The sequence below is a fragment of the Trichechus manatus genome, unplaced genomic scaffold (assembly GCF_000243295.1).
Source record: "Trichechus manatus latirostris isolate Lorelei unplaced genomic scaffold, TriManLat1.0 scaffold00026, whole genome shotgun sequence".
Lineage (NCBI taxonomy): Eukaryota > Metazoa > Chordata > Mammalia > Sirenia > Trichechidae > Trichechus > Trichechus manatus.
Genome location: NW_004443962.1, coordinates 17,786,534 through 17,800,397, shown reverse-complemented (window position 1 = coordinate 17,800,397; position 13,864 = coordinate 17,786,534). Strand labels below are relative to the sequence as shown.

At 41.6% G+C, this 13,864-nt stretch overlaps 1 protein-coding gene across 2 annotated transcripts in view; it reads right to left on the bottom strand.

Annotated features, from left to right (window-relative positions):
* LSAMP (limbic system associated membrane protein) overlaps positions 1 to 13,864 on the bottom strand; it is a 739,725-nt gene that overhangs the window by 42,297 nt on the left and 683,564 nt on the right. For both annotated transcript variants that reach the window (XM_004373664.1, XM_023728853.1), the window contains exon 4: positions 2,307 to 2,441. In XM_004373664.1, coding sequence (XP_004373721.1) covers positions 2,307 to 2,441 — 135 coding nt within the window. The remainder of the gene's footprint in view (positions 1 to 2,306; positions 2,442 to 13,864) is intronic.

Below are 13,864 nucleotides of genomic sequence, written 5' to 3'. Positions count from 1 at the left end.
GTATGTGCTAGGTGTTGCTGATAGGACATACTGGATGTCAGACTAAGCTCATTATAGATTTCTATATAATTCTTCTGAGGTATCTTTTTAGAATCCCGAGCTTCTGTCCATATTCTCCCGTGGTACGCTTATCACTAGCAAAAGCTCGTGTTTTCATAAAAGCCTTTTCTTGAAAATTATCAGTATTTTCTGCTGTTCTAAGTTACACTTTGGGAACAGTCAAGAAGGAGCAATGTCAGACTAATTGCGCTAATAATAATAGGGCTCAGGCGGCTAGCTTTGATCTTGGGAGCCATCTGCAATCCAGACCTCTTTGATGTTTCACACAATGGAAGCATAAATATTTTCTATGTATTCCATCATCGGACTTTCAGAAATATAATTAAGATGAAGGTCAATTAAGAGAAAATGAAATTTTGACTGCAAAAGTCAGGGAAGAGGTGGAAGATGATGGCATGGCTCAGTGTACATAAAAGAAGCTAACTAACCTAATTATAAACTTACATAGACACCCAGAGAAATCGCCTTTCATGTGAAAAAACGGTCCTAAAGCATTTTATAACATTGAGATCATTACTGTGTCTTTGAAACACACCCAGTACTGGAAAAGACTAGCAATACTGGCATTTCAAAACTCTATTACTAAAAAATTTGTAGACAGCTAGGGATAAAAGCACTTTAGATTTCATCAAACACAGCCCTTGCTTCTTGGAAATGAGTACCATCAATGTCTACGGCAGAGTCGTGCCAATCGGAGTCTTCTAGGTTTGGTATAAAGGAGATTTTGCTGCTTCTTTCCGAAGGGTGTCCAGCTAGAGCAAGGCTAAGGGAAGCAGCACAGGCTGGGGTGCCCTAGGCTACTCTCAGCTGCTCCCTAAATGTCAGTTTCCACATTGCTAAAGCAGGACTGATGATGTTCATCTCATGTGCTTACTGTGAGGGTGAAATAACATGTAAATCCCTTAATCCAGTGATGCACATAGTAGGTCGTAAGAATTGACAACTACTTCTTCTCCTCTTCTCCCTCCTGGAAGCATGGGATTTTGAATCCAACAGACTTGAGCCTGAATCTCTTTTCCTACACTTGCTTTCTGTGTCACTTTGGAGAGGCAATTTTATCTTGTTGGGCTTCAGTTTCCTAAACTCTAAAATAAAGTCAATTATATCTACCTGCCAGGGTTATTGGAAAGATTAGAGGGAATTCATACAAAACCATGGCACATAGGTAACTGTATGGAGGGCATAAAATGACAGAAAGTAACTAAAGCATATTTTCAAATATGGGTTAAGATGTCTGTGCATCTGTGTTTGTGTGCCTGTGTGTGTATGTGCATTATGTACATGTATGTGTGTATGCGTGTGTGAAGGTATGTGTGTGTATATGAGTGTATGTGTTTATTTGTGCGGATGTAGGGTGTGTGTGTAACATGTGTGTGCATGTATGTGTTTATATGGGTGTATGTAGGGTATGTATATGTGTGTATGTGTGTGATGTGTTTGTCCATTCCTTTGTCCATGTTACTAGCCACAGTTGTGTGACATTGAAACTCAAATTTGAACGATGTGGAAAGCCACTCCTAACTGAACAGGGTAAATGAATTCTCTTTTTTCGTTTTGCTGGGTGACACACATCACATGGATACTCCCTCCCCTCACTTTTGAACTACATCTAAGGATCCTTTCATCTGAGAAGTTCAAAGTATGCCCACTTACCTATGCATCTTAGTAAAATCTTCCTTTCTAATGCCCAGTACTTTGGGAAAAATAGATAACCAAAAAAAAACTTGTCAGGCATCCCTGCTAGCCATCAGGGAAACTTGGTATTTGACCACAGTGGCTTGCATACATTCCCAAGTTCAATTAGTTAAGCAGTGGAGGATCAAATATGATTGTGGGTTATTCCCTTCTGACAAACAGTGCATTAAGATGAAAATTCTAATTACAGAAGGTATGAATTGTTCCTCTTTCCAAAGTGGTATGACCTTGGTCTCCAAGCAGATCAGAATCATGATTGCTAGAAACGCCAGTGCTGGCTGATCAGGTTTTCTTAATTCTGTAGTCTGAATAAAAGACACAGTGTATTGCTAAATGTATTATGGGTTATATTTAGAGTTGGTAGAGTTGATTTATCAAATTCAAAGGCCAGATCCTGCCCTTGGATATGTCCACTGTATAAATGTGCATCCCTGACCAGAAAAACATCTGCTTGAAATGCAACATTCTTTTGCTAATGGGATCTTTAGAACTCACTAGAGACAGAGGTGGACCCTGGGCACGTAGCACCTGCTGGCTCCAGCCATACTTACAGTTCACAGTGACCTTGACTTGTTTGACATCCGCTGAGGAGACCTCATTGGCAGCTTTGCATTCATATTTGCCTGACTGCTCCCTGGTGATGCCGAAGATCTCCAGGTATTCTTCTTCTCCCTCAAATTCTCTTCCTGAAAAATACAGGTTGACACAGTTGTTTTCTAAAGTTTAAAATATGCAGAAGATCACTTCTTTTAAAACAATAAATCTAGGTGGCTTCCCAATGGTTTGACAATGTACTTTACCTGAGGCCAGGTTCCACAGAAGCAGACCCGAAGACAAAAATTTATGTGAAAATGATTAGGTAGGAAGTGTTTCCAGAAAAAAAAAAAAAAAAAACTGGTAGGAGAGTGGAGAAATGGGACCCAGAAGGAAAAGAAGTCAAATAAGTGTGCAGTGCCAAGAAAAGGCCCACAGGACAACTTTGTCTCACTTTTCACTGAGCTCTGTACACAGAGCAGGCCTCATGTCAAAGCTGTCCTGATCAAGAGGCAAGAAGCCAGAGTATTTATATATCCACAGGCATCAGTTAAGGACTTGGAGCAAGGTGGCAGGTGGGAGGAGGTGCTCCTAAGTTGAAGGGGCAATGAGGAGATACTGGTGAAGCACTGACATCATCAATTACGCCATGTTATAAAGCACTCTTTCAACCAAAGTGCAGAGGTGTTTTCCTTTTGAGACACTGTCATTCTTCTCCAGATTATGTGGGGTTCTCTTCACAAGGATCATGTTCCAAACCCTTTCTTGAAAGTATGGTTTCTCTGGTTCAGGATCAGACTATATCATCTTTGAGACTTTCAGGCTATGGACCAGACCCATGAGAATGTGCTACTGATGGTAAATTTTGTGATGGGCTATATCAACAAGGGATTGGGATAGGAAGCTAAACATCACTGGTTTAATCAGCTATGGAGGTCCTTTTAGGAATGATCTACAAAGTTGGATATGTCCATTTTAGTAAAGAAATCTCTAGATAGGTAAGCTTGTTTATATTCCCCTCATATGGAATATCATTGATTATATGACTTTCTTTCTGAAGAAAGAAAGAGAGAGAGAAGGAAGAGGAAGTGGAGGGAGAAGAAGAAAAAAAAAAAAGAAGAGAAAGCGATGGTAAAGAGGATTGAGAAAGAAGAGCTTGACTAAAAAGGCCTATGGACTTTAGCTAAATTGAACCCCCTCCTCCATCCCAAAATTCCACTGCTGCTTGCATAAGGATAGAGCAGCCAGAGAGGGTGTTAAAGAACCATTATAGAATCTTGCTTCTGGTCATCCCACACTAAATGGTACCAATTAATAGCTCTGCTCAAATGCCACAAGCTGTTTTCCTTTTCTGGAAATTCCCTGATGGCCAGATCAACATAACAGCTAGCACGGAGACAAAGTCACTGTTTCAATATTCAGCTAAGCCAGTTAACTAAGTTCCCAGTAGAACACAGGGCTTCTTTGATAACAGTCTATAACTCAACTGTTAGGAACACTTCAAATCTACAGCCAATTGTCAATATTACTAGTTTTGAGGAAACTTTGCAAACCTAACAACAACAACAGCAACAAAAACAATAGTCATTTTAGACAATTTGCTTCTGGAGTCCTGTACATCATCTAGAACATGTTTCTACTGAAATGTTTTAGAATTAGTCTATAAGTCAGTATCTGGATATACTCATAAAAAGTTAATTTATGTTCCCGTCTATGTTTCTTCCTTTACTCTTCCACACACTCAAGCAAGGAGCCAGTTCTGTTTTCACACGTTGCAGAAATGGAATGTGGTAGGGAACAAAACAGAAATCCCGGAAAGGTTTGATGTTCCACTTTACTGGATTTGATGAGCAGGATTTGGGCTTGGAGGAAAAAGAAAAAAAAGTCTTTCCTGACTGACACTTATGCCCACTAATTGATGCTAAGAATCTTCTTGCTGAAAATAAAGGCTCTAAAATCTAATGGCAGTTGGGAACTGCAGGTCACGATAGGTGTAAGCCCATTAAGAACCTGGAGTGCAGGGGTAGAAGAGATGGTAAAATTACGTTATTGATTTGGGGAATAATTGGCGGATTATGATGAGAAAAGAATGAAAGATGATTTGAGATCCCCTTCCTACCCTCCTCCCTCATCTCTTAATCTCATTCCCAGGTGAGTATAGGGTGGTAAGTAAAAGAAAGTGAGGACAAATACAGCTTAGTTAGAGACGGCTGACAACACTGAATTCTTAAAACAAACTTTAGCCATTGAGTTGATTCCAACTCATAGCCACCCTATGGGGTGGCTATGAGTTCTGTGAGATGAATTCTTTTCAGTTTCCATAAAATACCTAGAAATGGGGGGTAATGGATCCTACTTTGGCCACTGGGCCAAAGCTTAACAGAAAAACAGCAGTGATTTGTTTCCACTGCTATTTCATCTTGCTTTTAGACCAAAATGTCTGAGCTAGATGTAAGAGCTAAGAGAAAGAAACCAGAAAAGGGAAGATGATTAGAGCAACACCAACTAAGCCCTGTCAACTTGGGAACATGGCATCTATGAGAGCAGAAATTAAGATAACCTAAAGGAAATAAAGTAATATTTATGGGGTTGTGCCCTGGGATTCTTACAGGTTAATGTAGGTATTAATAATCTTATGTTTTTCCTGATAAGCATATAATAAAACAGATCCTCCAGGGTTTAATTTTCAATCTCATGTCTCTAGGAAGAATATCGTCCAATACAACTTGAAGATGAAAGGGGCATTTTCCCTTAAGTAACTCACACCTGAAGCAAACAGATCACTTTTACTGCTACAGTGATAATTCTCCTTTCTGAGAACTGTTTCTGTCGTAGACACAGCCTATGTAGGTCTTTCTCTAGAGTGGGGAAGTCCCAGGGTGCAAATCAAATACAGTAAGAGAAACTATATGATCTTCCCTCATCCAACCAGTCTGACAAGGATTTAAAATATTGAACAGCACCTTCTGACTCTTCCTGTTGTCATTCTTTACTCTTTGGATCCTCCAGTTGAAACTCTTACATTCTTTGGCATTTCTTGCTAGGCTATTCTACTGCACCCACAGGAAACATTCCCACAATGCATTATCTCTACTACTTCACTTGAGTATTTCTCATTAATCTATATTGATTTGAGAGGAAATGGGAGCTTTTCTGTTTCTACAGAACTAGAGCACCAGATTATAAGCTCCTTGGGGACCACGTCTTATTCCTAATATCCCCATGAACTAGAAGAAGGTTTGGCACAGATTAGTTACTCAATATATGCTTGTTGAGTTAGCTGTACTGAATTAAGAAACACAAGCAGATACTACATTAGATTCAACACATCATAAGAGAACAGAGCTAAGTATTGAAAGGTGGATAAGTATTTCTGTAAGAAAAGCTGGTGTATAAATCTACTTTTAATTATCCTAACAGAGTACCATCTTATTGGGGAAGAAAAGTGCACTAAGTAGCTTATTTTTAGGCAAATATGATTGTTTGCCAAATGCTCCCCCCAACACCCTGTATTTCTTAAGTGCTATCCTAATTTTTTTGATGGCAACATGTAAAAAAATTGGCATAGCGGAGTTTAAGAAAATATCTGGTGTGGGGAGGGAGCAGTTGGCAAACAAATGTAGAAGGCGCATTATATGCATAAAAACAGGTACTCTGTTGTTGAAAGTCATCTCTGACCATGTCCTGAGGATGTATCTGCTGTGTGGAGTTATTGTTTCAGAAAAAGGTCTGGAGACACCAACAGAGCCCACAGTGGAAACAAGAAGATGCCATTCCTCTCATCTGGGCAACTGCAGTTTCTTGTTTCAAAGCGTGGAGTACACCTTGTTAATCTTGAGTCACAAAATCCTAAAATGCACTCAGATTTTCCTGCTCTGCTCCATTTGCCCCAAAGTGCCTCGGGGACACATTTTCTCTAGTTCTTTCAGTTCACCCTTATAGCTGCTCTTACCCCAGGGGTCCCGCCGCCATTTCCCTTTACTCTTTCTGCCATGAGCTTCAGGCATGCTGTGGCCATCTCCCATCCTAGAATGTGACGCTTAACCTGTTCAGGTTCTCTGGTGTAATAATGCCCTACGGCCACATCTGGGCCCTTTTCTTGTTCCTATCTATTATTCTCTGCCCTGGTATAAATGTTTACCTAAAATGCAAATTTCAACATTCTGGTATTTTAAACATCTCAACCTGTTTCCACAAACTTGCTCACGTTGCTGTTATATTTATTCTGGGATCTGGTGTTTAGTTTAAATCTCCTTTTGCTTAATGTGCTTTTGTGTCTCCTGGCAATATTCAGCTACCAGGCTAAATAACTTCTCATCCTCCTCAGTGTATGTACCTTTCAAACTCTTGCACCTAATTAGCATATCCTCTCTTAGTCACTGTTTACACAAGTTGTACATATTAGTTCTTTTAATGTTTCTTCATAAGTCAGAAAGAAGGGCCTCGAGCTAACGGCAAGAGGAAAGTATTCTCGTCTATGCTCCCCAAGGTGGAGGCAAATCAGGAGGAATAACTCAAGTTAAGGTACACCAGATGCCACCTCCTAAGGGCTAGGAGTCCATTGTCTCTAGAGTACAGTGCTTTGGTGAAACCTGTAGATTTCACATCCAGAATGTCTGTTTACTTAGACTTCCAAGGTCAACCAGGCATTTGTACCCAAATAGCCATTTGAAATTAAATCTATTTCCACAGAGCTTCTGTCTCTCTTTCACATACACTCGAACACACACACACATACACTCACACATATACATTCACACATACACACACACATACACATATGCACACACACATACACACACCCGTACACACACATACAGCTATTTATTTACATATAACCTTTCACTCTGACATTTAGGAAACAGCATAAACCAAAAAATAAACCAGATGCCGTGGAGTCTATTCCAACTCATGGCGACCCCATGTATCTCAGAGTAGAACTGTGCTTCATAGGGTTTTATGAATTATTTTTTTTGGAAGTAGCTCCATAAGGTTTTCTTGAGAGTCATCTTTGAGTGGACTCGAACCTCCAACTTTTGGTTAGCAGCTGAGCACATTAACCTTTTACAGCACCAGGGCTTCCAGGAAACAGCACACACATTCACTGATACCCACAGTATTTGCTCACAGAACACAGCAGGCTTATTCTTGACAATTCCCCAGGACATGACACCAGTCCCCTATTTGGAATTAAAAAAAAAAAAAAAAAAAAAGACTACTACCCTGATAATCATTATGATATCTGTTTTTCTTTTCCTTTATTTGAGATGCAGGAAATAAACTTTGGGGACATTTTCTAAATTTTCATGATGTTAGAAAAGTAGAATTCTGAGGACCCTGACACGTTATGAAATGGACGAGTCCTTTTTTTCCCACTGTTCTGAGGGGAGTCTTATAAGTACAACATCTCAGCAGATCATTCTTTCACAGAAGCGCAGACGTTTTGAAATGTGGTTGGCATTTCTTTTACTCACCTAAATTTGAATATTTACATTTAAGTGGCTGTAAACGTGTTACTTATAAACACAAATCCACATACAGTTTAATGAAAAGCAAAGAACTGGAATTTGCCTTGCAGGGCACATGTGTATATATGTGTGTGTGTTTTCATACATCTGTGGTTGGCAAGGGGAGTGAGGAGACTGAGCAAAAGTAAGCTGTGAACTTCTACCTATAAAAATACAAGAGAAAAGGATTGTGAATCGATGCCAGTTGAAGTTTCAAATGCTGTAGCAAGTATCTGTTCTTACAGGACGTTTCTTGTTGCTCCCCCCTCCTGCCAGGACATGCTCACCTGTTCCTGTTTTAGCTTCCTTCCCTACTTTTTGCACATCATGTTCCCACAAACATGCTTCAGAGAGAGAGAGGAAAAATATAAGAAATCTAGAAACGGTGCCTACAGTAAGATTCTGCTCATATTTCCAGTCATGTCTCTCCCCAGATCCTTTGAAGTTTTTGTTTCTCAGCTGCACATCCCACCTGAGACATCTTTAGGGTTTGACAGTGTTGCTGTCCAAAGGCTGAGACCACCTCTCCTACCCTCCCCCGCTTCTCATCACCAAAGAGAAGGCTGAAGAGTGGTAAATTGATCCATGATTGAAAGAAGGAGATGGTGGGGGTGGGGTGGGTGACCACATTTACCAGAAGCATCAATCACAGGAAAATAATGAGACACCCGAAAGAGCAATGTATTGAAGGAAAGAGAATAAAAAACTAATCAACCAAACAAACCAAAAAGCCTGGGGGAATTGATACAACAAAGACGATTTCAACATTGTGTTAGAGGAATGGAAATAAAAGAAGAGAAGGTTCTCTAGAGGAGATGAATCTGACTATTAAGATATTTGAGCTGCATGGAACGTAAAGGGGTGGAATACTTTGCTGTAGAAATGCTCCCTATTTGAATAGTAAGACACTACAGGGTGGGGATTATGCAGATTGGCCCCTTGCCTTCTGCAACCCCAAAGGGTATAGTTAGTGCCCAGAAACCATTGACAAGCACAATGCCAGGGAAGATTCACAACTGGCTTTGGCTCCATGAATGAGCATGGGCCAAATGAAGAACACTCTGGCGTTGTTTTTCTTGGCATCCAAAGAGACTCATTTCATTATGGTTTGCATTTGTGTTTTCATGTACAGAAAATCAGCTAGCTGCCATAGCTGGAGCTTGGCATCCAACCTAAGGCTGCCTTTCATTCATCCATTTCAGTTCTGGGCCATGACATGCTGTTATTTTATTCATATTTAACCATTATCCCTTATTTGGTGTCAGTTTTTAGAAACTGCCCTGCCCTTCTAAATGCCAGGCTTGGAATCAAAATTCCCCCTATGTTTAGTTCTCTAGAGGGGAATTATATCGATAATAGCTATTGTTACACTGTATGGCTTTGCCACAGTAAGGACTACATCTGGTTTTGCTCATCAGTTGTACCCCTAGGGCGCAGCACAATGCTGCAGCAGGTTGAGTGTTCAATTAATATTGTGAAGTGACTGCTGAACAAGCTACCACTTATTAGACACTTACTAGGCACTTTGCTAGGGGACTTACATGTATTATCTCATCTAGTTTACCATAACCTTGTGGTAGATCTCAGATAAGGAAACAGCGGCTGAGAGAGGACAAGGAACTTGCCCGAGGTTATATCAGTAAAAGGAGAGCTGAAATGTGAACCAGGTCTGTGGACATATGGAGACCATTTTCCCAGTAGGCATGCCTACTTTTATAATTCGAATGCAGGGAGATGTCATAGATGGCTGGATTCTTAATTGTATGAGTCTGCTCTGTTTCTGTCTTGTGAGTATAAAATGGGAGACTGAAAAGAGACATTTGGGGAGTTTACCAAGCAATGCAGCTCACTTACAGAGATTAAAAAAGAAGAAGGTAAAAGGACAACCTTTCTTTTGGGAAATCTGTCCACTTCACTTAACTTCCTTACTGAGAATCAAATAAGCCATAAATAAGAAAAAGTATTTAAAAATTTAGTCCCACCCATTTATTTATAGAAACCCTTCCAATAGCAAGATAAAGCTATTGGCGAACATGAATGCTAGCAGCCAGCAAAGTCGTTAGCGGAAGAGTGTAGGATGGACTTATCATGTTAGAGAAGACTTCCTGGAAGAAACATGTCTTCAGGAAGTTGTAAAACACCCCTGGAGAGAATCAGAGCTGGCAAACTGTAAAAGGATGTGCCAACCTGGTTAGCCTACCTGTAATAAAGTTCTCCATGCAAGAGAAATGAGGAGTGCAATGTGAGAGGAGGGCATAGTCTGGGGTGTGAGGGGTGGGTTGAGGACTTCAGATTTGGTAGGTTAGGTATCCCTACATCCCATTGAAGGAAACAGGAGCCTTCCACTACCCACAAGGCATCAGGAACAATGCTTGTTTAACAATTTTTAGTCTTCCTTCCTCATTCCTCTCTTCCTACCTTCCTCCCTCGCTCCTCCTCTTCTCTCTCTCTTCTTTCTTCCTTTATTTCTTTTTTTCCGGAGGAAACAAGGTGTGTAAACATGAAGTCCCATGGAGAATCTATTTGTTTGAAGTTATTTGTATACAGACACCGTTCACTCTTGGTGCCAGTTCCTCAGCACCAGTCCTAACATGTGTAGAGATAAGCCTTCCTGTGAATCACTGTGAGAGTGGAGGTGTGTCTAGGATGGCGAGCAGTCATCACCAACCCTGACCAATTGACAGTGGAGCCTAGAGTATGATGTTGAGAACAATTTTGAATCAGGGTCTGGGCTCAGTAGAGACAGTGGCAATGTCCAGAGTGAGGGCAGGAAAAGGCAATTGCGGTTTGTGTGCCATGTACTTGTACCATCAACTGCCCTAGGGTCTCCTTAGCCCATCAGGTTTGAAGAAATGTATTCTGCATGCAGTGTGCAGGTTGGAAGCTACTGACTTTCTGGGTGTGACCTCTGTTCATACCACTAAAGGAATTAGGCAGAAGTGCTTATTTTGGAGTGAAGATAATGAGCTCCATTCTTGACATGTTGGTATCACATTTTTGGGGGGGCATTCTGGGAAGTATGTTCCATAGGCACTGAGAAATATGGGGTTGGTATGAAACTTGGGCTGAAAATGTGGATTTTAATGTGTCCTCTACATATTGATGGCACTTCAAACCACTGGAGTAGGGACTACAGAAAATTTCTATAATGTGGCACAACATCATAAAACAAGCCCTTACTGGCCTACTTCACTTATATCCCCCCAGGAGTGAGCAGAAGAAGAGGTAAAGAAGTAAAGCTGGAAAACAAAACAAAAAAGCCCAAAACATTTAGAAGAGTGCTTTGGGAATAAAACAGAAACAAACAGTCGTGCAGGCGTTGCCTGCTCTCCAGCTATCTCCTGAGAGGGTAATGAGGCCGGGGTTGGGATTGCGGAGCAGAAACAGCAACAATCTAGATCTTTCACCATTGTCATTGGAGTTGTAGGGGCATTTCCCGACCTGTCATTAGCGATTCTGCCATAGCTAAGGATTAAATATCAAGAGAGATAAGAGCAGAAGTTGCTGTTTTCAAGAGCCACATAAATCAATTGCCATTTTGTAAGTGAATGTGTTAAACTCAGCAGGGCAATTGCACTGCAGAAGGATTGCTCGGCAGAGTTGTGTGTGGCGGCCACAGCAGACTCTGAACAGTAATTAAAATAAAGTAGGCAATAACCGCAGCTGCCTCCCTACCCTTTCACCACAGGCCCCCAGGCTGCTGAGACCTCATTGGAGCTCACCCCCAAAATCCCTGCCCCACTTCTTCAGCTAAGCTCAGTGTGGAATGAGCTGCTTGATGCATTTTAGAGAAATGTTCTTGCTTAGAGTCAATAAATAAATAACAAAGAGAAAAGTTGGGGGTGGAGGTGAGGCAGAAAAGAGCCTGGTTTAAGGGCAAACTGAAGTGATGTTTTTAGAATGTTTCCATCCAACATAAGGTGGGTGGCCTTTGATTGTTCAAGGATCAACACAAGTCACATCAGGGAGGCTGGCAACTTGCTTCTTGCTTTTAGACCAAGATGCATGCAGGAGGTAAGAATGACCCCCATGAGATTCAGCTTGGGTTCCAGGTCTCTGAATACCAGTATCCGCAATCCTGGCTATGGTTCTTCAGCCTCTCTGTGAATCAGATGGATCACAGAGGGGTAGGGCCCAGCTGCAGTGTGTGAATCTAATGGATCACAGAGGGGTAGGGCCCAGGTGCAGCGTATGAATCAGGTGGATCACAGAGGTTAATACCCAGGTGCAGTGTGTGAATCAGGTGGATCACAGAGGGGTAGGGCCCGGGTGCAGTGTGTGAATCAGGTGGATCACAGAGGGGTAGGGCCCGGGTGCAGTGTGTGAATCAGGTGGATCACAGAGGGGTAGGGCCCAGGTGCAGTGTGTGAATCAGGTGGATCACAGAGGGTTAGTGTCCAGGTGCAGTGTGTGAATCAGGTGGATCACAGAGGGGTAGGGCCCCAGATGCAGTGTGTGTATCAGGTGGATCACAGAGGGGTAGGGCCCAGCTGCAGGGTGTGAATCAGGTGGATCACAGAGGGCTAGGGCCCAGCTGCAGGGTGTGAATCAGGTGGATCACAGAGGGCTAGGGCCCAGCTGCAGTGTCAGGAGTTACCATCAGAGGCAGGCGGAGAGGCAGAGAACAGGGAGGTGGTGCAGCAGCTGCTCTTCCAGGCTGGGCCCACAAGCTCCTGGAAGACTAGGAGGCCAGTGGGCCAAAGCTTAATAGGAAAACAGCAGCGATTTGTCTCCACTGCTATTTATGTTTCAAGTGCGGACAGGTTGTCAGTGCTAGTGAGGGTCGCTAAATTTACTGCCTTTCAGATTACTGCCACAGTCTCCGACTTGACAAGTCACTTCATTTAAAAAGTGCTGCATGAGGATGTTTCCTCCACTTCTTTTTAAATACAAACAAAGGGAGGGGAAAGGCCACCACGGGGCTTTAGAGGGTTGAAATGAAGAAAGCTTCGAAGGCTGTCTCAGCCTGATGGGGGCATGGCAGAGGGAAGGTGCTGCCTTCACAAACTCCCCTCTAATTAAAGCAGAGGGGCTTGATTAATTTGGGCACTGGCTGGTATTTTGATGCTGGAGGTGGGGTGTGGTGGGTACTGAAATGAATTTTTTGTGTCTGTTGAATAGGAAACACTTAAAGAAGATACACGTGGAGATTCCCTTTAAGAAACTGGATATAAATGAAGGGAAAAAAACTTAGTTTTTAAAAAATTTAACTTATTTTCTTATTAATTTGTTTTCCGAGGTCTTTATAATCTGAGGAAGATAACTATAGGTAAAAAGAAGAAATTAACCATGTAGGGGGCAAATGGGATGGAGATGAGGTACTTCTGAATGCAGAGTAAGATGAACCATTCAAAATACCCATTTCTGGCATAAAAAGGCCTAAATACTTAAAAGTATATGTGCAAGTGGATTCTGATCAGAATAGCAGTGCCTGGCATTCTAGTACAGTTACAAACAGTCATTTAACAAATATCCGTTGCTATGTGTGTCAGCCAATAAGTTAAAAAGCAAGTGGAAGAAATACAGGAGAAAGAAAAAAAGATATTATTTATAAATAAACTCAAACATAACACTCAGTGAAAGAAATAAAACATATCAGCATAAATACAATACGATACCCATCATATGAAAATTACAGACAAGCAAAACTAATGTAAGGAGCCCTGGTGGTACAGTGGTTAAAGCACTCGGCTGCCAACCGAAAGGTAGGCACTTTGAACCCACCAGCTGCTCCACAGGAGAAAGATGTGGCAGTCTGCTTCCATAAAGATTTACAGCCTTGGAAACCTTATGGGGCAGTTTTACTGTGTCTTTTAGGGTCATTATGGGTCAGAATTGACTATGGCAGTGGGTTTGGATTTTGGTTTAAAACTAACATGTATTTTCCAGGGATGCTATATAGTTGGACAAACTATAATGCAAGGCAAGAAAAAGATTATCACATCTCGGGGAACATCTAGCTCAATTGGCATAACAGTTTATAAAGAAAATGTTCTACATTCTACTTTGGTGAGTAGTGTCTGGGGTCTTAAAAGCCTGTGAGCAGCCATCTAAGATACTCCACTGGT